Source organism: Schistosoma haematobium, chromosome ZW (assembly GCF_000699445.3).
Source record: "Schistosoma haematobium chromosome ZW, whole genome shotgun sequence".
Classification (NCBI taxonomy): Eukaryota; Metazoa; Platyhelminthes; class Trematoda; order Strigeidida; family Schistosomatidae; genus Schistosoma; species Schistosoma haematobium.
Window position 1 is genome coordinate 28,914,438 of NC_067195.1, and position 24,174 is coordinate 28,938,611.

Here is a 24,174-nt window from a genome sequence, read left to right on the forward strand (position 1 = left end):
AATAGTAAGAAGGGATATATCTGAACACACATAAGCAATAATATTAGGATGTGAGGAAGAACAGGATAGTTCATTTTGGAAAACTTCGTATGTGACAGGAGACGTGGTGAGGATAATCATATCGAACGTGAAACGATCCTCCTCTGCTTCAAACGGATGCGGCTCATTGAGTCGGTCTATCCGTTCTAGCAGCGTCAAAGTTCAAAATACTTCGTGGTGTTAAGTTTATGTAGCCAGATAACGGAACAGTATGGAGGTAGTACAATCGGAAATATTTATTTTTTCTGTCGTTGTACTCAATATTTGGAGGTTAAAAGTCTGAGTATTTGAAGACAATCTCGATCTTAATTACGTGTCGCTTTTATTGGGAACGATGGGCCTGTAACTGTCAATCAGTATGTTGTAGTCATAATACTTATAGTTTGTTTTCAAATAAGAATATGTGACATGGGGTATTCCAGTTTACAGACGAGTTCTGATTGCTATGAATGCTACAGGATTTATTGTAATAAGTTACATAGTTGTGTTGTTATAAGAGATGTTGGCTTTTTAAACAGGGGAATAAGTTTTCATGCGTTAGAATATGAATAATCTTAGTAGGGTTCGAATGTTCAGTATATGGGTTGATGTACTTTATTGAGATTGAATTGCAATGAGTAGCTGGTGGTCAGTAATGGATCCAAGTGGAGCCCAGAGCTGTTTATGACGATAAGCAACTAAGCAGTTAAGTAAATCAATAAACGGTCAGTTAAAAACGTTAACCTGAACATATTATTTTCTGTTTCTTGACAGTGTTTACAGATAACAATGCTAACGAGCTTTTAATGGGTACAACCGTGATTTTTTCTGAAATATCAGAAGTGTTAATGATAGTGTGAGACGAAGCCAAGTGTTTCATAAATGTGATTTAAGTGGTATGTCACAAGGATACTGTTTTTAACCTAAACGACTACTATTATTTCACCTCCTCAGAACTGTTCGGTCACAGATCGCGCAGTGAAAATATTTAATGTTTGTGAAAAGTAGCTACGCCTGTTCGAAGACGATAATCCATGGTTGCTTACACGATTATCGAGCCTTTAGTTGAAACCATCTACTGAAGAATACAGTGTCACTTTGATTGAGAAAGCATTTTAAGTAGGACAAACTTGGAGCAAAAAATACGAGAACTCACATGTCTCCTCTCTTTGACGTCTGATTGTTTGAAGGTCTCTTCGTGGAACATAATCATGGGCTTAAGGTGGAAGCGCTTTGCTGGATTAGTCCGGTCCTCTTATCATGCTATTCACCATGACCAGGTCACCTTTGCTGTAAGGGGGAACTCTTGCTTTTCTGTAGTAAGAAGGAATACTAATTTACATCTTAGCACTCTGGTTCACAAACTGCTGTGACTCCTTCACTGTTCGGGTAGTTGCAGATATCCTTAGAGCTGCAGTGAATCCCTACCATTTATAAAAGTTCACTATAATATGATGTTGTCTGTGTAGACGACAGTTTATGAACTAAGGTATTTTAAGGGATCCGTAGTGGAATCGGTGATTAGTGCACATCTTGGGATAGTTTCTTGTTGTACCCCCGTTAGAATCACAGTCCACTCTCGAATCTATAGGTTTGTTTTTGAGTCAGAACGGGAGTTCGTCTGTGAACCCCATTAATGCCAGTTTTGCCACTTGGACAAAGAGAGAGAGAGAGAGTCAAGCGTCTATGAGGGTTAAGAAATGGTGGATGCATAGACACTTTCTGATCGTAGAAATCTTATTCTTCACAATATAAGGGCGTTTGCAGTACAGAACTCGCGTGAGTTTCATTGGCTAAAGTCTGATGTCGTTGAATAGCAATGTCAGCGTTTAAATACACTAACCCATCCGTTATATGGGAAAGTGAACAATATTTAAAACAGTAGTGATAAAAAAATTATTTAGGAAACAAAGAATAGTTAACCACGATGTTACAATTGTTTTTAAGAATGTTGGTGGTATGGATGATTGTTATGGCTAAGAATTAGAACCGCTACTATCTGTTCATTGAATGAAACAAGGACAACATGGCGCGATAAAACAAATAACGCATGATTGTAAATCAGTGTTTTCTATGTATGAACTCCTGACTGCAACGGTGAAGCACAACTGATAAAAAAACCAAAATGTGCTATGAAATATGTCACTTAAAATATTCGGTCATTAATTAAATTTGAACGGGCAGAACATGATATTAATTAGTCATCGGTTTAGTGAACGTATCCAATTCGTAAAATTAACAGTTCGAATTGATCTAACTAAAAAACGTAACTAAACTACCAAATCATGTATTATGTTCTTAGATAATGAACATGCATAAATTATTATTGCACGACAAACTTCAATAAAACTGGTTTCACGATTAGAGTAAATTCCAACTCATAATGTACTACTCTGCATTCCACAACATGTTAGTTATGAATGGCTAACAGTGAAGTTTTGAAGCGACCAAACAAAGATCAAGTGGGATCTTCAATGCCACAGTGTTATTGCTTTAACGATGCGACAAGTATTCGGAGTTTGAAAACGGCTTTACCTGCGACACTTATATAATCGAAGTATGCCAACCCAGTCAAATCAGAAGTCAGGGGTGAAGAGGTTCGAAGATGCATTTGAAGGGCTATCGGTATCTCGGGAAGCATTTAATTTAAGCTGGCTAACGGTTGTAGGCGATGAGTAGCACGTGAATGCATGAATTAGGGCCTTCAGCTAGGGTGTGTCCAGTAAGGTCAGAATCAAATATCGAAGACTTACAAAACTACTTATTTTGGAGACTCATTCTGGGCGACAACACTTACTTTATCACTCCGATATGTTAACTTAAATGCAACCGTCATAAGGTGCTGAAATGTTATATTTTAATCCCATTTTCGCAATCTTCTGATAACCATAACCTTAATAATTCACATGGTCTCTAATTAGAATTAGTGCCACTAGAGCAATGAATACGAAGCAATTGTATTAAAATCAGCATACAAAAATTTAAACAGAAAGTCTTTTGTACTCTAGATGAGCGGCGCACTCACTTATACTCAGTACGTAAGAACTCATAAGCAACTATCCAATTAACTAAGAATTCTGCAGTCGGATGTTGGGAGTACTCACTTTTTATGATGTCTAATAGCCCGGAACAAAAAGTTAACAACAAGACACGAGAGAAGATAAACTTACTGATATGCAGTAGCTATAATGATATTGGGTATTGTTTCTTTGATCGTGAAAAAGTATACCACTCTTCACACTTGTCTTTTCAATAGACGACATATACTCCCTGAGACTAAACAGAATACAAGAAAATATAACTTACATGTTAGATGAGGAAATCTCAGTAGTTAAACAACCACTTTCAGAATAAGATTTTGTGGAATTCACTCTTGGATCAGTAGTAGTTACAGTCCCAACTGACTTCCTTGAAGAGTGTAGACCGATTTGGGTCTGAAAAATTTGAAGAACACACTACTAGTCCAACTCGTTACTGGTTAATGTATATTTGCATTTATCGTTCCAAACTGAAAAAAACGATAACTGTACACGATATAGAAAATGTTAGAATGGTGAATAGAAATGTTAACGACTTTATCAGTAATCCTAAATTGTGAAGTTTGTCATATTTGTTTTATTGAATGATCCTATCAAATTAGTGTTAGTAACGCCTCAGAATACATTTGATTTTCATATGGCTTTGGATGCAGTGCAAAATGTTGAAAACTACATTCGAGACATTGCAAAAGATCGTCGATGCAGATTTGATGAAAACTTTCTTGATTATGATAACTTAAGATCTGGATATGTCACCGGTAATATAGTATAAACATGAATCCATTAGTTCCAGGAAACCAGTTCTTAAGAATCTTAAGAAATCTAATCGGTGTCCCACTTGACGTTTCGCAGGAAAAACTTATTTTTAAAAAATACGGAATTGATGGGAACCGATATATTAACTGGAGGAAATTTGTTCGTGAAATAGAAGGTAAATATAATGAAAATGATTTTAGTGTAACACCGGAATCCAAGGTTCTCCAAACAATCGAGTAATTTTTTTATTACCTTTAACCGATTAGATCTCCGATCGTAGGCACAAAATCACGGCATAAGCTGTACAATGATGAAAAACTGGAGTATATAAAACCACTGCTTTCCAGAATCAATCAATTTATCTCTAACCAAGGTTATATAATACGCCAATGTTATAAACAGTATGATGTTCATAACTTAGGTGAAGTGACCGAAAGCCAAGTCTGTTAATTTTCATAACTTTCTAACAAATGTTTGCAGTTTTTCAGAGGGTTTCCAGGTCCGAAGGATATCAGTGATGAAGAAATGATGTCACTCGTTCAGCGTTATAAATCACTAACTAATCCTGGTTTTGTAGATTATCTGGCTTTTGAAAAAGACCTTAAAACGATTGACTCGTACGAAAAGGCTTTGGAAGACAACACGAAACTTGTAGTAAGTCTTGGTAAATATATTAAGCCTATAATAATTATATTTTATGTTACATGCCAATGAGTACTAAAATTGTATTTATAACGTCTTGTCGCCTAATGTAAGCCATTTATTCGGAGCCAATAAACAGCTGAATTAGGTCGACACAAGTCCAAATAGTATAAATAAACCGATGCAGAATATTTTCGGCACAATCAAATTCCAATAGGCCTAAATACTTCAATGTCAAGTGATTCTTGGTCAAGGTAAATTTGTATGACCTGTTACTGTATTAATTTGTTTGTCAGAGTGTGGGTATGGAAGATGTCTGCATTTGTAAAATCAAGTAGGTGTGTGTAGATTGTGTGGAAAATAACTAAGGTCAGATATGGTTGTGTGGTGTGCGTCACCAATGTACACATAAGTAATAAATAACTATAGTCAGGAATAGAATGTATTTCAGTAGAAGATCGAGAAGGAAAGAACGAGAACGGAAGGCAGTTGGCATGAAAATGCAGAAACAATGAAATCTGATACGATGGGTTGATATTTGCAAAGGAAACAGTCAAGCTTAAGACAATGGATTGATATTTTGCAAATTGAAGATTTACTTTATGGTTCTCAGATTTTAGTGAGATATTCTGTAATCTCGTGTTCAGATACATTCGGTTGTCACCACTCATGTTCATATTCACTACTCTTGTATGGATCAATAATCCAGGTTGGATGAATATTCAGACCTTTCCGATTGAGGGCAGAAGAATTTAGCATTACATGAAACGCTTCGGATACTCGCCTCTATATCTGTAAAGGCTTTTCTGATTTATTTTGGTATTTTTAATATCGATTTGGTGACTATTGAAAAAATCATGTGCTGTTATCGCTGATTAACCTGTAAAATGTCCAATTCTGTAGGAATACCAGGTCTTTTTGTGTACCTTAAGTGTTCCTTGGCACGTGTTGTGATCTCGCGGAAAGACTCTTTACCAAAGAACGCACCGAAATCAACACAACCTAACCTGTATACATAATTTTGTGTCTAAAGCTAGTCATATATCGAAAACCGACACATTGATTTTAAGTCTGCATATCCATTCAATGCAAAAGGTTTGCTAGTGCTGAATCTTTACAAAAAAGCGATCAATATCATTACTTCAGAAGAAAACGAACTAAAATAAAACTAAATTATAATAAACATCTTACATCCTAATAAGTTTCCTAAGAATATTATTGAAAAATATCTTAAAACAAAACTGTCTATCTGTAAATAACAGTCCTAATGAAAGATTTTGAATTGATACTGCGGTTTTTTTTACCGCCAAGGTACGACAAAAGCATTATATACTAAATTAAATAACGAGACAACTAACACACCAATAAACGCTTTATTTAGAGTAAAAATACGGTTTTGTTCACTTCTACACAAAACTGTGTCTACAGATTAGAAATACAATTATTCTGCTCATTGGCGTGTAACAAAAGAACATTTTTATTATTAACTTTCCACCCTATGTTGAATTTATTTGAAGCTATCAATTTCAACCTTGGTATTGATACTTATGAAATCTCAAGTTTGTGTTCTTTAGCACACAACTTTTAGAGTAAAAACTTCATAATCAGTGTTTTACTTTGATAGTTGTATTACCTAATTAATATGAATAATTCCAACCTTAAAGCCCATCCATCTGGTTTATACTGCTTCAGTTGTTCGCAAATGCGCATTATGGAATCTAGGTAAGTTAAAGTCTACAGAAAATGCCGAAATGCTACATTTGACACTGATAATAACTTTTCAAAAGCCATGATGGGATACTGTGTAAATACATACAACTATTGAATCAGAAGTTTGAGTGCAATTGTTAAATACAAACCTCACACCCTTGGCCCCAGTAATAGTATTGTAGTTTAACGAAATAGGGATTATGAGTAACTAACTTAAGTTTGTCTCTTATGCAAACCAAAAAATGGACTTCTGGAAATTAATACATCTTTTGTGAATGAATAACAACTAAGTCATCATTTGCTGTGATGCGAACAGAAATCTGTAAAAATAATTTCGAAAATATTACGTCAAATGTTTAAAAACAGAACGACAGTAAAAGTTCGTTTCAAACGTAACATGGTTTCACGAACTCGGTGTTTCATAACTTGAAGGATGATAAATGTTTACCAGTCAAGGTACTCATAACAGCTGAAATAGGTATCTAAAACGGTGCATAATTTTAATGCAAAATTTGTCCTACTGAAGAGAATGTATCTTGTTTATATCTGGTTTAAAATCTCAAGCGTTGTCTTTGTTTTAGACTTATCTGATTTACGAATTGATGATTTGTTGCTAGTATTTATTAGTTATATTCTCCTTTGGCTATACTCAACTCAATATGATAACTTTAAGGAATGACTTTTTGTATCAAGTTTGTTGTTAATAATATTAGTGGAATCCTAACATATTATTATGACTTTAAATTTGAAATGAACTTGGATCATGTATATGTGGCTGAATAATACTGTTTTATGTATCATACTGTGCATTTAAATTTTCATCCTTATGCAGAAAGACAGAGATATTGATCATATCTCCCAGAAAGATAATTTATTAATTCCATCACAACATATGATTGTTGACCGCATAAAATGTACTATTCGGAAACGTGGTATACGTGTTATGGACTTTTTTGTGGATTATGATAAATTAAAACATGATGAAGTAACGGAACATCAGTTCACATGTGCTCTCCTATCATCTGTTGGTAAGGAAGCTAAATTAAGTCGCGAGGAGGTTCAAATGCTTGCAAACTACTACCGTTCAACAACAAACCCTCAGTTCATTAACTATCGCGAATTTTGTAGAGAAATTGACTCACGTAAGTATGTAAAGAATGATTGTTTTTTGTGAAGATATTTTAATGCGTCTATAAAAAGTTTACTTACAGAAAGAACAATGTACACATTGTTAAAAACCTTTTGTTACTGTGGAAAAGTTATGGAGTGGACAAGAACAACCGTTTTAAGATATATTTACATGCCTGATAATTTATAATTTCGGTTAGCGAACCAATCTATCTCACTTATCAAAGCGTTATTGAGTGAGATAAAAGAAAAATTTCCTGAAGTAACAATATTCAATGTTAGATTGAAGCATGATGTAATAAGAAACGTAGAATTTAGTGTACGAACCACATTCTATCTTCGTGAGACAACATTTGTCTCAATGTTACTAGTCCAGGACTATTAATCGAACATGTTATCCCACCATCGGATTACTATCTCATTCTGGTGAAGAAAAATGATTTTATTTATCTACTATACTTGGCTGATTGTGATAATTAGGAGTATTTGAATTATAGTATAAACTAAGAATTCCGGAAATAACGCAATTGGATCAAGAAGTGCTATATAGGCACGAACGAATGTACTGTATTTGGAATTCAAAATCAAGCATCCAACAAGTACAAAGGAAACATTATTTCATTCAAACAACACACTGATTCATGACTAATGATGATTTCTTTCCACCGATAACTTCCTTGAATGTTCAAGTTCTGGACATTGGTTTAAAAAGTTTTATTTTATACCTTTTACTACTGAGATATTATAAGTAGTTGGAAATTGTAAAGATCACTGAGGTTCACGAAAAACTCGTATGATTGAGCATCTTGATATCTATAGACTTTTATCAGGATGTAAAACTATTTTCATTTCCCCTACACAATTCATCCTATGTTCTCTTTTGCGATGGGAGATTTTCCTTCGATCGTCTTTTTGAATCCATGTAAATAATGGTTTTTATGTTTTGACATTACCAACCAATGAACTGACTAGGACGGCTTAGAACTTTTAAATACATACGTAGGTTGGTTAACAAGGATAACAGTTGATGTGATGAGTTCTACATTCTTTCCACGTTATTGGGGCTTTCTCAAGTAAGTACTTGAGGATTTATGAACTTTCTGGCTTTTGTAGAGTTAGTGAATTGTATCTCCCATATCGTTTTTTCGTACAATCTAAACAATCCACAACAGTATTATATGTTTCATAAAGAATTTTGGTGATCAATTTCTGTTCATGAAGCTGCGAATCATGCGATGTTACGTATAAACCGAAGAGAATATTAAGCACGATTAGTCTTTAGTATACGAATATCATCATCCTTTTATAAAAAATGACGTACACATATCCCATACCTTTTAACTGAGTAATTCTTCATCTGAATGTCCTAATCGAGGTTGTTAGCTTTCCGTATTAGTCCACCTTGTTCATAGAACAATACCACCATAGGTTTTACAGTAAGTAGGTTACTTTCCCTTGACTTGATCTTTCTTTACTACGGTTCCATAGATGGATTACTATCATACTTCCCTATGTGTTAATAATTATTTTAATAACGACTGGTTATCAGATTTAAAATAATATTCAATTCGACCTCTCTAATTCAGTCATTGTGTTGCATCTTTTGTTTGGTATCATTCACATTATTCTTATGACTTACAGTCATATATTCATTGGTATTTCGTAAGAATATTCGACTCATAAATTCGTTAATCAAAGTGCTTAAATTGAACAATTCAGCTGCTTTTAAAATAGGAATTTCTGTCTTTGTGAAACTATAGAAACTCGAAATTTACTGTTAATTCTTATAATTATGAGTATCAGTTTTCCTATAATTTACGGAACTTACCTATGAAATCGCTTATATTGTTTCACATTAAAATCCGTCTTTAAGTTGTTTTTTTTAAGTAACTAGTTATTTCATCTACCCTTTTGTTTTTCACAGCTTTTCAGACGCTGTATTTGGAGAAGGATCCGTTAAAACCAATTACTATTCCAGCTAGAGGTGCACTTTCACAGGTGAGCAGAATGGCGATATTGTCTGAAATTTCGGGTAAAATTAGATACCTTAGAATTTGGATTGTCTTAAATTGTCAGTGAACCTATAGTGTTAAATCTGCACACAACTAGTGTAAATTTGTCTTAAATAGAGTAAAAGTAGATTTTGTAGTCACCCAATGTTTCCTGATTGTGCTTCGTTAACTGAGTATTGTTAATATATCTACTGATTAGGTCTATATTATTCACCAGGGCAATTATCCTATAAAATATCTAAAGTCCTTCAGGAAGCCTATACACGTAGTTGTTGGCCTTAGGCTAGGATGAAATGTGCCCTCCAACACTTTTTTAAGGATAATTATGTGTGAAAAAGTAGCCTGTAATATAAAAACTCAGAGCAGACTATACTGTCAATCAGGTTTGAATAGTGACTGTTTTCTAACCAATACCAATCAACGCAAAGAAACCCGACCGTTGTTGCTACCTTGACGTGGTGGTCGGGCTTGCCTATCGTGATGAAGCAACCGAGCTATACTGGCATCTGTGGTCAAATACTAGTAGCTTACGAGTGTCTTCTACTCTTAATGGCTATGTTTCGCTGCCGTAAATTAAAACAGAACGGACTGCCACGCAGTATACTCGTCCCTCAATTGATAGACTGATATCTCGCCTTCGCCACAGATGACGTAAGTTGACAAAAGCCAAACGAGCTTCTCGAATCCGTGCTGAGATTTCGTCAGACACCAACCCATTAGGGCTGATCAGACTTCCGAAATAAGTGAAGTTGTCAACGCGTTCGACTACTTCACTCCCTATCCTTAGTTCAGGTGTTAACGCAGACCAGTCCTGAAGCAACAACTTGCATTTCGAGGGAGAGAAGCGCATTCCAAACATTCTGGCATTGTTGCTCAGTGCTACCAGAAGACTCTGCATTTTGTCAGCGTCTTCACCAAACAGGACTATATCATGTGTGTATTCTAAGTCGATAAGTAGACCTCCTGGAAGGAGATCAATACCCGAGAATTCAGTCGACGAGAAAGTTATTTCCATCAGTAGATCTGCTGGGATCACCGGGTAAGTAATAGTGAGGTTAGACGCAGGGTATTAGGAAATGATAGTAAATCAGTTGATGAGATTGTGAGTCTTCATCGAATGAGATGGTTGGGCTACGTGTTGAGTGTGTCTGAACACCGATTACCACCACGTGCAATGCTAACCGGTGTTGGGGATGGTTGGAAGAAAGTTAGGGGCGGCCAAACCAAAACGTGGCATCAGTGCTTGAAGTCACCATCTTCTAGTCTGAGTCGTGTTGGTAGATGCGGACTACTTGGTTTGTGTCCATGTGACTATCGTAACCAATGGTTGGAGACTCTTGGTGACATGGCTCAGAATCGATCACAATGGCGTCGGTGTATACACTCTTTGTCTTCCCTTAAACTAAGAGATTAAAATCGCTTCATATCTTTCTTTCTACGAACCAATTCTTTCTTCTTGTACTATATCTCTATATGCAATCTTTCTCTTATATATTACCACCTTTGACCTAACCACTGCTATGAATCCGGTGTTCATCTTGTTGTGCTGATGCGGTATGGCTCCCTGGTTCTGCGTTGTAGCTGACTGACTGACTGAACGCAAAGAAAAAATGGTTGACTAAACTACTGATTACTTATCAGTGAGATAATTGTTTATCTTACATAAATGCTCAAAATAAAATGGCACAAGTGATAACTATTTAGCGTATAAAGTACTTAGTTAACTATAAATAGATGGTAATTAAGTAGTCGAGAAGTGGTTTACCTTGGTTATAACGTCACTAACGTTTACAGTATAATGCATAACCATGATAAGAAAGACGTTCCTTTATTCAACCAGGAAACAACTTTTAGCTAGGACAGTTTCACTGCTAATGCTCCAGGTAGGATATTCAACCTAAGGTAATGTGACTTGAGTTCAAGTGTGTCAAATATGTTTTCTGACCACAGACACCATCTTACAGACTGTGTTTACTTAAAGAAGTGATTAGTAATTAATCACTCAGTTTTCAATACAATTTTGTGAAGAATACTTAATAGAGCAACTTGATTGGTGAAAAGTGAACATCAACAATGAATTGTAATTTCAGCTTTTATATATCCTGATTTATTGATAAAATTAAATCAATCGAGAACAGGATTTTCGGAATAACATGAATTCATCATATTTCAAGGCTTTTCATCAGCTGCAAACGGCCTAAATTTACATTAGTAATATTATTATAAAACGTTTTACATACTGTAATCAATGAAGTTTAGTTCGAAATGACATAAGAAACAAAAAGAGGTAACAAAATACTTAACATTGTAACATTTGTCCGGATTTTGGGATAAGTAAGGTAATAACGTTATGATATTCACTTATAAAAACAACTGAAAATGAAGTACACTGAATATAAAACTTTATGCTGGGGATACACACTGAGAATTACACATATTTTGATCAGTTATTTATACTATTCAGTTGTATCGCCGTTATCTATTCTACCGAACCTAAAGATAACATTGTCTTAGGCTCTTTTTACATTATGAGATTTGTTTGCAAGATCCAATCTGAATTCAATTACTTAAGGAATCTGTTTAGTCATTTGAAATTATATATTTCTTTATCTAATCGAAAATGTCATATTTTGTTGAGTCCTAGTGGAAATTTGATTTGACTTTTGCAAACTTAAACGGGAAATATTTAGCATGTTCTATAGAACTTGCAAAGTTGGGATTGTTACAAATTATATAACCCTTTTGGCAATATTTCAACAGCATCTATGCGTATTAAGCCAAGAAGATGAAGATCGTGTATCTAAACTAATCGAAGAAATCGGACGTCAAGTTCGTGAAAAAAGAATATTAACATATCCATATTTTCAGGACTATGATATGGTAAGCCAGTTTTTCATTACTGTAAAGACCTTCACCCATTAATTCTTACAAATTTTTACTACAAAGATGACCTGCTACAGACGGATACTGATTTAATAACCGATTAAACAGGGTTACTTTATACCATTCAAGAAATATTTAGCTGACCTTACTGTTGATATTGTCTCGGGATGTAAAACAGAATCCTTGCGTTTTATTGAGTTTATCCAAGTTCTCATTATTTTAATCGAGATAAATAATCTGAATTCATAATCGCATCACTATCGAATTTCAAAGATTATAAATGTATTTTAACCTCATAGTCCAATTGCTTGAAATTATTCATGAAGTATATTACACTTCTATTTGGTTTATTTAAATCAATTTTGTCATGCTTCATGTCGCTTTAAGAAGTGTAGTAATCTTTTACTAATCAAAACACGTTTTGATTGATAAATGAACTGGCTATTTCTATATTCGTAATTAATTATATCACTTTACTATATGATCATATCTCTACATTTCTCCTAGTTATATTTATTACTCTTCAGTATTCTTCTGGGATTCTGGATAATATGAGGGTTGTCTTGATCTTAGACTAAAGAAATATTAAGCTAATATGCACTCTTTACTTCAATGATAGTGTCAAGATATCTTCCACAAATATGAGTCATTAAGGAAAGTCTATTGGTGAATCAGTCAAATATAAAACCTAAGAATTTTTCATCTAAAGAAAATTTCTATTTGCATCCGTGATCACTTTCCGTGATTCTTGCGAAAATCAAAGGCCTTTCCCTTGATTTTAAGTGCATGTTCCTATTTTGGCTGATAAAACGAGTCTTTTATACTAAACAAACTGTATAGTTGACTATTAATATAGTTCAATCAAATAAACCCTTACTCCGTTCAGATATTTAACCATCAATTTCAACTTGAAGTAACTAGTATAAACATTGTCAAGTTTTCCAATAAAAAATCTTTTTCGTGAAACTATTTTTCTAGGGATCATGTTTTTCTAGAAGTATTACTAATACACAATTTGAAAGAGTATTATACTTTCTTGGTTTGAATCTGAGTAAAGAAGATTGTCGTCGTTTATGTAGAAAATTCACCAATCCTACAAATGGTTGTATTAATTATGGAGCATTCTGCGAAAAGGTAGATGACTGGTTTACCGCTGCGGCCCCTGTCAAATTCGATGAGGATAATCCAGAAGATGTGAATTTTGAAGTATCAAACAAGGTTATAACAAAACGCACACCTGAAATAGGTGATACACGCTGTGGTAAAAGTGTAGTTCACCGAAATTGGCACTCAACAGTAATGCCAGTAATTATATCAGCTGGGGATCAATGGCCTGTTGAGGTTTTATTAAACCGTATCCGACATTTGGTTCTAGTTAACCGTATACCATTAAAACCTGGGTTTCATGATTTCGATCGTTTACGTAGTGGTTATGTTACACGATCTCAGTTTGAACGTTGTTTAACCGCCGCAGGGCTAACGCGTTTACACCTGCACGATCTTACACCGGCACAAGTAAACATCTTGGCAGACAGATACGTGTCTTCAATTGATACCAACATGGTGAACTGGATAAAATTTGTTAATGATGTAGAAACAGGTAAATTTAAGTCTTCAGATTTATGTATTTAATTTGATTACTTATTCATAATCTTTTTATTCTTGCTATATGGAATGTGAATTTCGCGTATTATGTTTAATATTGGTCTACTAACGACATGTTGATGATAGGCGAAGATTCATGAATATTATATACAATAAATACTAATTTGATTTTAACTCTTTCATAACAGATCTATACATTAGGAGACAAGAACATAGCGAACTATTCACTTTTCTACAATAGTTAAATGTATACAAACCACTCATGACATGTACTTGTTCACCAGTTGTTTTACAACATTATGTGGATAAAATCATTCTCTAAACAATAGCAATATTAAGATTCACAAGTTATCTACGCAATTCATTCTTAATGAGGATCGTGGTTCCACTAAAAGTCCAATAGGATAACTGTCTGTGATAAATAAGGTGACCAATGACTTAAACGATTTAAGTGCGATTGATATCTAAAATTGATCGTCTGTAACACGTAATCACATCTTGAAAATGTAGTGTTTAGTACTAATTCAAGCTCACATGAGTTATTCTGTTTTCCGGCAAACCAATTTATTTATTTTTCCTGAGTCAAATTTTGACCTTATCAATTAGTTACTCGTTAAGCTTGACCATTTTTATATGAGCGTATATGTGTGCATCACTTACCCTATTCATCAAACGTCCTTAGCCTATTTTTGCCTGGCCATAAATATTGAGTCGAATTCTGTCAAACGAAGTTAGCACACTTGCCTTTTCCGGTCAGCTTCTCCGTTTCACTTTATTTTCTCAGTTCTCACTTGTGATGTCTGTTTAGGTAAACGAGTACCTGAAAAAAAATTCATCCAACTCCATCCGTATTTGGCTTCTTATTACCGCCGTCACACAAACGGGTAAGCCTAGGTGTAACATACATAGTTAAATGGAAGATTTATATTCATGTACTGTTCATTCGTTCTTTTAAGTTGGAGTCTGATCAACGGAGCACTAAAAGGAGCAACCATGTAACTTAGTCATTTAGTTATATCTGTTGGTTATATGTGTTTCATTGTAGGATATTGAAAACGTGATCAAATAGTAAGTTACTGATTAACTGATATTAGATAATGCTCAGTTCAATTCACACAAATCTGACTGTAAGTAAATCACCTAAAAAATAATATTTTCATACAAAATTTAGATTTATTTCCTGGATCAAATAAATTCTTTGTATTTTCATTAAGCTTCATCCAATTTGGTGTCCAAGTACAAAGCATTAGCAGTATATGAACTTGGCAATGATTGTCAAGTGAGAAAAATTATGGTTGTTAATTGTTACTGGTGGCCGGTTAGAGGCCTAAAACTTTATCACTGTGATTTTGTTGCATTTAATCCTTATTTTCTCCAGAGCAACTTAATTATGATTTTCTTATATAAATCACTTTGATTTATATGCGTCATACAAAACTCATAATTCATTTCTTGAAAGAAAATACATCTTGCTCATTGCTCAGCTGTGTTTCTCATACAAACGTTTCATGTACAGAAGTCAGATAAATATAAAAATAGGAACATTATTATAGATAACTCATTAGGTGTTTGAATAAAAAATCACTTGATTCGAGCCCAATGTTAACAACACTGGGATTCAGGTACTTTTAGGTGACGAGTCCTTAATGAGACGAAATATTCCACCTGGAATCCCCTACCATTCACAGACTATATGTATCAAAAACTTTTCGTGGTGTTCCCAATACTACCCATTTCGTGGGTTAAGTTAACAAACTAACGACTTTTAGATACAGCAGAAAAAGTTACTGTTTACAGTACAAAACTCCATATGCTCCTCCAAGTAAGAATTATGTAGTCAAATTTGATTACTAGAAGCCTTAGTTTCTGGTAGCCCAAGTATTCCTGCCGAATTAAGACCAATAATAAACTGATTACTGTTGATACTGCATCTTCTTAGTTCACGTAAAGTCAATTTCTCCCTACTAAAATGTGACAGAGTTATTTGAATTATTATACAAACTAGGTATTCCAGAAATAACGCAATCTAGACAACGAGAACTAGGTCAGCACGAACGAATGTATCGTATTTGGAATTCGAAACCAGACAGTCATCAAGTACAAAGGAATGATTAGTTCATACAAATACCACATAAAAGTCAGTCCTTAAGAAATAGGTTCCTCAGTTTACTGACATTTCTGTTTCTAAACTATGCTGCTCGACTCATTCCAAACAAATGTTTGCGCTCTTCTGGTGGATTCAGTGCTTATTAGTTTTAGTGATCACATAATTTTGTAATTCTAAATGAAAACTACTTTTCCCTGGAGGCATTCTAACGGAGCAGCTCAACTTTTAGAATGGTATATTTGTAAAGAATCTACTAACCAAATTACATATCATGGATATTTTAATTGTTTTTTTTCATCACTTTTCATACGGTCAGTGTTTACTCTACCGGGGTTGGAAAAACAACCACTCACTCGTGTGCTACCACAAGAAACATTTATCCAACCGAAACCAGGTACAGCAGATTGGTTATCAGTAACTGAAGAAATGAAACAGAATTATGAAAATGGTATGGGAATTTTAAGACAAAAAGTAAATGAACGTCGGTTAGATTTAACTCCAAATTTTGCGGCTTTTGATTTGTAAGTGTTTTGTCGCTTCGTTGTATATACGTTATTTATAACTGTTATCCTGCTCCAAGATATTATTCACTGTAACCACTTTGATTCAGTATAAACTATTGTGTGCTTTGTTTTTGATGTATCAATATGCTTCCAGAGGAGAGCTGTCTGTAAGCTAATTAATTAGATATTGTTTGTTAAAAAGTCTCTTTATCATTCGTTTCTGAAACAGCATATTACATTTATTGACGTGGGAAAAGGGGTTAAATCAAAGAAATCACAACCTTAAAAGTTAATCTTGTGAGAAGGGTTGATGTTCATGCTATAAATCTCAGTAAATTTATTAGTGCTGATTAAATCAGTAATATAGAAATCAACTTTGTAGATTTCTTATTACCCTGATAAATAAGATTTTACTGCCAACAGTAAACAGTGGATAATTCTATTTAGGCAAAAAATATCATGAACAAATGATTATATTTCCAAGTCATGTAGTGAATAACGTGATTTGAAAATGTTATTTATGGAAGTGTTTTGGTTTCTTGTTGACTTATTGTTAAGTAACTTTCTATTTGGTCTCTATTTTTTTCATAACACTAAGGTATTCGTTAGTTTATTAGTTCAGAATACAGTTTTCACGCTAGAAATTTACGTATAGTGATTACAGTATGAGGTATTTTTAATCTCACTTATCAGCGAATAGCATTATCTCGACTGCCATTTGTTTATTGTCACTATTTGCAGTAATATTTAAAGTCCTTCGGTATATCCAAGTAGAAACACGAAGTCCGTAAATCATAATTTGAAATTCTATTTATTATGAAGCGGTTTTTCATTAATTATGACTATAACATAAAAATAATTATATTTATATTCACCTAAATTTATGTCACAAATCAGGTGATCAACGATTTTACCATATTTCTGATCGAGATGAGCTTGATAAGTTTATCTTCACATTTCCCAAGTTAAATGCTTCCTTAATTTGTGAATAATCCAGTTTCATTTACCCGTTCCTAGAGTAGCATGTATATTGGTAAGACAGATAAAGTTTTATCTAACAAAATCTCCAAATCACACACCTTCGCCATGTTTGATTTGTTTCAAAAAGTATTCAACAATAATTTGAATATCCTACCGTCAAACGATTCTTATTGACAGGCGGATATGGGTCAATTGCATAAAACAAGTGGGTTGTAAAACATCATATCAAAATGATATTCAATAGTTAGTGAATAGACAGTAAACCCCAAAAATTTGTTTTCCCATTCAATGCTTGCCTTCATTAATACCGACCTGTTTGATGTTCGGCCTTTTAAACTAGCCCTTTTTCTCATGCTCTAATGAAAGGATATCCTTATTATTGCAATTAATCTGATTTTGAAGTTTTTTGTTGCTGGTAGTCAATCGAATCTCTTGTCTGCAACATTCCGAAGTATTTACATCATTTTTCATCAATTTGAATCCAGTTATACTATGTAAATTCTGTTGTTCACTTCTGTGTATTGTGATTTGTTTTCATATTTAACCCAGTTTACATCGTGGAATAGTGACAACAAATAATTTCCGTCAACTAATAAGTATGTATAGTTTTTGTTTGTCGCCGGCAGAAATTGATGCTATCATATCACGTTATGCCAATGATGATGGGTTTAATTATTTGGACTTTCTAAATCACCTCTGTCCGATGAAATTAGAAGAAAACGAATATAAATATCCAGAACGTTTAGCTACATCTCAGAGAATAAATAAGCTGAGTAAAGAAAAAACGGAAATGGAACCGGTAATGGGAGATGCTGAAGGTATTATGGATACACTGAAAGCAGAGGTATATTTCCAGTTTTAGATAAATTTTAGTGCATAAACGACTTAATGAGATATTCGGAAATTAGGTTTGTGCAATATATCATATCAATTTCCATTGTTTTTACCTAAACCTGTCCGTATATTTGCCTTGGTGCTCTGATTTGTTAAAAGTTTGTCAGGAACAGTGTTTATCATCGCTAAATAAATTCATACATCTTACCATTATAAAGCTTCTTCCAGGGATTTTTAGTTCATCACCGTCATCTAGTAGAGGTGCATCCGATAAAATTATCAAACTGAGATCAGGTAATTCAGTTTAAATACCGGATAGATGGACAGCGATATATTCCCACAAGAAATGAAGAAACCTAATCCGTAAAATCTTTGTACAGAGAAACTGTAGGATCTGAAAGAAATGAATGATATATGTATCTATTGCATTCATTATCTACAATGAGGACTTAATTTTTAATCTATTCTAATGCCTAGCTAGCATGGTGATCGAGAATTCGGGTGATGTTTCTCTAAATTGCCAAATGTTTCAGTTCGGTCACCCAAGCAGAAACACATCTTTCAAAAAATAATACAATATCTTAAACCTTATGGTTTTTGTGTCAGATGAATTTGTGTCTAAGGCTTTACAGATAAGGTTTATAAACTCAGTGGCATTTAACTCATATCATTGGATTGATGCAATTAGCAGAAAATAAACTCAAATAAATATGAATGCCAACATATAAGTAATCTCAAATTGGCTCTTAGAATTTAATTTAGCAAAATGAACTGTAACTACATTGTATGGAAAGATTATCCATCACATAATAAATAGTCTATGATAAAAGGGATTAGTCAAATTACAAATAAGCATCATGGTGTTGCAGAGTGGTTTTATCAAGGAAAACCTAGCCGATACTGTAGTGTACAGAAATATGGGGTTAAACTATTTTAAGAAATATTAAGCTTATTCTATAGTCGTTTCGCACATGTACACCTCCCGTTCTTTCACTTTCTCTTGTTCATTACCGTTATTCCTTTAAATCACTTCGTTTCATTCTCATAAGACGACTTGAAAAATACTTCGATAAGATAGTTAAACATACTGTTGTCGAAATATATGTGGCAGTAAAAATATTATCAGTGGTGTAACACCTCAGCTATGTATTTTGTTATATCTACAATCAGTACGTTTGTATCTTTACTTATAACTAATTCGTCATGCTGTTAAATCTTGCTGTAGGTATACCGCAGAAGTCTGAGATTATCTGATTGGTTTCGCGATCACGATAAACTCAATCATGGATACTTACAAAGAATAACGTTTCGCCGATGTCTAGGGGTTCTCAACCTAAAAATTAATGAGAAAAGTTTAAATATTCTTGAAGACAGGTACTTTCATTTGGTTTCTTCTCGACAAATAACAGATGAGACCAAAAGAAAGAATGAAAAGATTATATAGTCTAATGGTGTTTTGCATTTAAATAATTCACTTTGTATAAATCAAATTGCATATAGAACCTATTTCCTTACATTATGTAGTACGTGCGTATGTATTCACGATTGCAGTGAGAATTTTATCTACATAAATGAGTGTCATTATTTGGTTGCTAAGGTACTGGGTCGGTCGCCTTAAATGGTCGACATTGACTCATAAGGTCATGAGTTCGAATACATCTTTACATTACAAGTGTAGCGCAAAGTTTGATATAGGAATTCACACTTTGATATTAAGTAGCATCAGATATCTCAGTAGAGTTTTTATATAAGGGATTTATTGTGGCAACTAGTTTGCGAAACCACGTTCTTATAACCTATATCATCAGTGATTCTACTGAAATGAGTACTTTTACAATATAAAGAGCTTTAGGATCCATTTTAAATGTTATTATACTAAATAGAAAAGCAAAATCTAAAGTAGAGAACGACAAAGTGGTTTCGTTTCAGGACCGTTTGTTCTGTGAAACATGGTTTTAGCTAATAATGCCTACATTTTTGCTTTTATTTTAAGAAGTAACCCGTCGTTATATTTAACGATGACTAGACATTTGAGAATGTACCAGGTCATTGTGAAGTATGCAGAAATGCGGCCACAAATCCTTTAATCGGTTGCTGGGTAGTGAGTTATTTCATTTTATTCACACCTCATAGATAGCCGCTTGTTGATGAAGTAAAAACGACTTGTTGTTGGACATAACAATATGCACTTGGTATAAATATCATACATAATCTAAGTAGATGTTTTAAGCTTTAGTAATAAATATCTCGGTATTATCTATTAACTTGAATATTATAAGCACTCAATTTATCTCTAGAAATTAGGAAGGCATTTATGATAATAGTAAAAATTACGCAAATAAATGCACATAAATAACGAGTTGTCTATATCTAATAGCATTATTTAATGACCGGGATAATATTAACTTGATAACTACTCTATACGTATAACGGGTTAATAAATGAACTCATATTTAAGACAATTCAAAGTATTCAATGGAAAGAATAAACAACGCACATTACCAATTTCAGCTACAACATATTAAAAGATCAATTAAATGATGTTACATAATTTTTTTTAAAAGATTATATTCAAAGCATTCCGAATATCGATTCTTAGGTTACGCATATTAAACAAGAATTAGGTCCTTAGAAGCAATCAAAACTTATACTCGAAGTCTAAGAACACGACAAAAAGTGGTGTTGTTTAAGTTATTATGATTTATAGTGAGGTGAAACAACACACTAATCAAATCTATAATATTCCAGAATAACTAGCACCTATACGATTAATTACTATAATCCAATTGATTTGTATATTACCATATACTTGATTAACTTGAAGTTATATGAGATATTTTGAACAAAAATCCAAAATCGGTGATTATAAAGAAGCCGCAATATAACACTTTTTCTGTAGGTTGATTTAATTTTACTGATATATTTTCACTAAGTATTGAGATAGATAAAAGAAAAGCATGGTTAATTTCGTAAAAACATAACTCATTATTATCATTTACTATTCAATTTGGTGGTGTATATTAGATATTTTTAAAATATCTTAGGAATGGTATCATTTGAATTATAAAATGCTATTTCGATTAGTAAACTACAGTTTAATGTGTAGAATGATAAATTAAACAGAAACATTCAAACATTAGTTGCTACATTCAACTGTTTTAAAAGAAGGTTTGTTTAAAGTTTCATTCATAATCAGACAGAATAATTTGTATTTTTAGTTAGTAATTAGGTAAAAAAAAACCATCTACTAAGTGTGTAACCAGTAGAATAACAAATACATCAGTTATTTCTTATTCAAGTGCAATGGATTTATTAGTGTCTCGGTTAGTAGTAATATGAAATTCCCAACCACGGTTATCTAATGCTACACATGCCATGTTTAAGAGAGTGATAGTACTATTGGAAGTTTTTCTTGTAGCAGCCATAATATAATATGTGATTTACGAGCATCGTATTTTATTTATTTTTGCAGATATAAAGGTTCAATGCCTGATACAGTAGAATGGCGGGCATTTGTTAATGATGTTGAGACTGTATTTCAAACACCAAACTTAGAGAAAGATCCATTAATTGAACCTGGTACGTATAAACCTGATTCATCAGTTGCCCAGAACCACTTGACAGCTGAATTAGCTAAATCTGCTGACGAGGCTTTATTTAAGATAGCAGCTAAAGTAAGTTATTAAAACAGTAAAGATAACTTTTGATGGATTATATCATGTTGTTTCACTGATACTGAATAATGCTAATCACTGTATTTAATACCATAAATATTGGCACAGTAAAGAATTCTCAGCACTAATTGTTTAATATTACCACAAATATCTCTGTAACATGCGTTTAAATTACAATTATTTAAAACACAAAAAAGCCGTTTTAACATTTATTATTAATTATACTTGTCTACAGGTTTAGCTGCTACAACTATTTTTCCATCCATCATTTGTAAGGTCAAGGACCTTCCAATATATTTGTCTTTGACTTCGTCAAAGGATAATGTGTCAAGAATTTCAGGATCTCTGTTTGAGTTTTTCAGCATTTAGTACTGCAAATAATTTGTAATCATTTTATGATGTATACATGAGTAGACACAGAGTTAACATTCACATAAAGAAATCCGAACCAGGTAATATAATATTTATGTAGTTGAAATATAAGCGGCTTAAAAGTTTGAGCAGGTCACCGACAGTATTTCAAACCGATTGGAATGTTTACATTTTTGTTTTTTACCTTGTTCATACTTACTTTTAGGTTAAACAACGTAGAATACTACTGTTAACAATGTTCAGTGATTTTGACGAAACTCATCGATTAACGGTTAATCAAAGTCAGTTTCGTCGTGTTCTAACGACACTTGGACTTGGGGAGTCATTAACAGAAAGAGAATGGATTGCATTATATTGCAAATATTGTCATCAAATGGGTCTAGCAAACAACGTCAATTATCAAGCTTTTATTGATGATATTTACACAAGAGCTGGTATGGATCCGCGTATGCCATAGTCATAAATAATCATGAGAAACTGTTAACATTATAGTACAATCTATGTTTGATTAGCTAAAACCAAAATTTAAATTGGTGACGCGAAAATTCTATCCTATTAAATAACTTTATCTGTAGTGCAAACGAAAAATAATTGTTTGTTATGTGACACGAGGATAGGCGAAACACAGTAAATTGTTCATGAGAACATACCGGAAATAAAAATTTTTCGTGAGGTTTCGGTTGGTCTTAACAGTTAGGAAAACTCATATCAATATCAATGACTTTTTGGACAGCACATATGAATAGGAATTTGTTCGTGAGACAATACATTAGAATGTAGGTTTAGCCTACCAAGTGTGAAATCAGCACAGCGAAGTACAGCCAACAAGAAAATTTGAGTGAAGTAGAAATTATTTATTCGCACGTCTAGAACAAGACAGTTTGAGCGGATAAGTTTATTATAGGTTCTTAGTTCCTACTCATGACTTAATTCTAATTTGAAGATTTAAACGATGATAATAAACCACCACTTAAATGGTGATAGTTTAACTCACTAATCTGTATGTTATAATATGGTTTAAAACGTATACACATTTTGCGTATACACTTCAAAAGCAAATAGTTTAAAGTAATGATTATCTAAGGTTTACCTAATCTGTCCTCTTTTGTGGAAAACTAAATGTCAGGAAAAATGATTTCTGAATGAATTGAAAGGAAAACGTGTTGAGTTTCTAAAACAATTAAAACAATGTATCCATGCATAGATGCAAACTTTTATTACGTTTTGAATGTAATCAAAATTGTCAGTGAACCGCTAACAGATCTGCGCGGAGAAAAATTCCTGTGTCAGACGAAATCTCTCTCAAAAGGCTTGTTTGACTTTTGCCAACTTACGTCACCTATGGCGAAGGCAAAATATCCGTCTATCAATTAAAGGGAGGGTATACTGCACAGCAGTTCGTTCTGTTTTAATTTACGGCTGCGAAACCTGGCCATTAAGAGAAGATACTCGTAAGCTACTAGTATTTGATCACAGATTTCTTAGAAATATTGCTTGCATCTTCTGGGATCACCGAGTAAGTAATAGTGAGGTTGGACTCAGGCTATTAGGGAATGATGGTAAATCAGTTGATGAGGTTGTGAATCTACATCGACTGAGATGGTTGGGTCACGTATTGCGCATGTTCAACCACCGACTACCACGACGCGCAATGCTGACTAGTGTTGGAGACGGATGGAAGAAAGTTAGGGGCGGTCAAACCAAAACATGGCATCAGTCCATAAAGTCATGAACTTCTGATATGAGACATGTTGGTAGATGCAAACTACTTGGTTGGGGTCTACGCGGCATCGCAACCATTGGTTGGAGGTCCTGGGTGACATGGCTTGGAATCGATCAAAATGACGTAGGTGTATACACTCTTTGTCTGCCCTTAAACCGTGAAATAAAAATTACTTTATATCTTTCTAA

General features: G+C 33.6%; 1 protein-coding gene across 2 annotated transcripts; it reads left to right on the forward strand.

Moving 5' to 3' along the window:
• The first annotated feature begins 3,651 nt into the window (after nt 1-3,651).
• MS3_00003216 (uncharacterized protein) lies at nt 3,652-22,885 on the forward strand. Of its 2 annotated transcripts, XM_051210950.1 has the most exons (13): nt 3,671-3,814; nt 3,850-4,048; nt 4,079-4,253; nt 4,293-4,466; nt 6,997-7,306; nt 9,217-9,290; nt 12,065-12,184; nt 13,166-13,787; nt 16,216-16,420; nt 17,933-18,227; nt 19,443-19,591; nt 21,690-21,891; nt 22,469-22,885. In XM_051210950.1, the coding sequence occupies exons 1-13, from the start codon at nt 3,694-3,696 to the stop codon at nt 22,718-22,720; spliced, it is 2,898 nt and encodes a 965-aa protein (XP_051070978.1). In that variant the 5' UTR covers nt 3,671-3,693; the 3' UTR covers nt 22,721-22,885. The 2 variants fall into 2 exon arrangements, with proteins under 2 accessions (XP_051070977.1, XP_051070978.1); XM_051210951.1 differs by having other exon boundaries at nt 3,652-3,814; nt 3,850-4,253.
• The last annotated feature ends 1,289 nt before the right edge of the window (nt 22,886-24,174 follow it).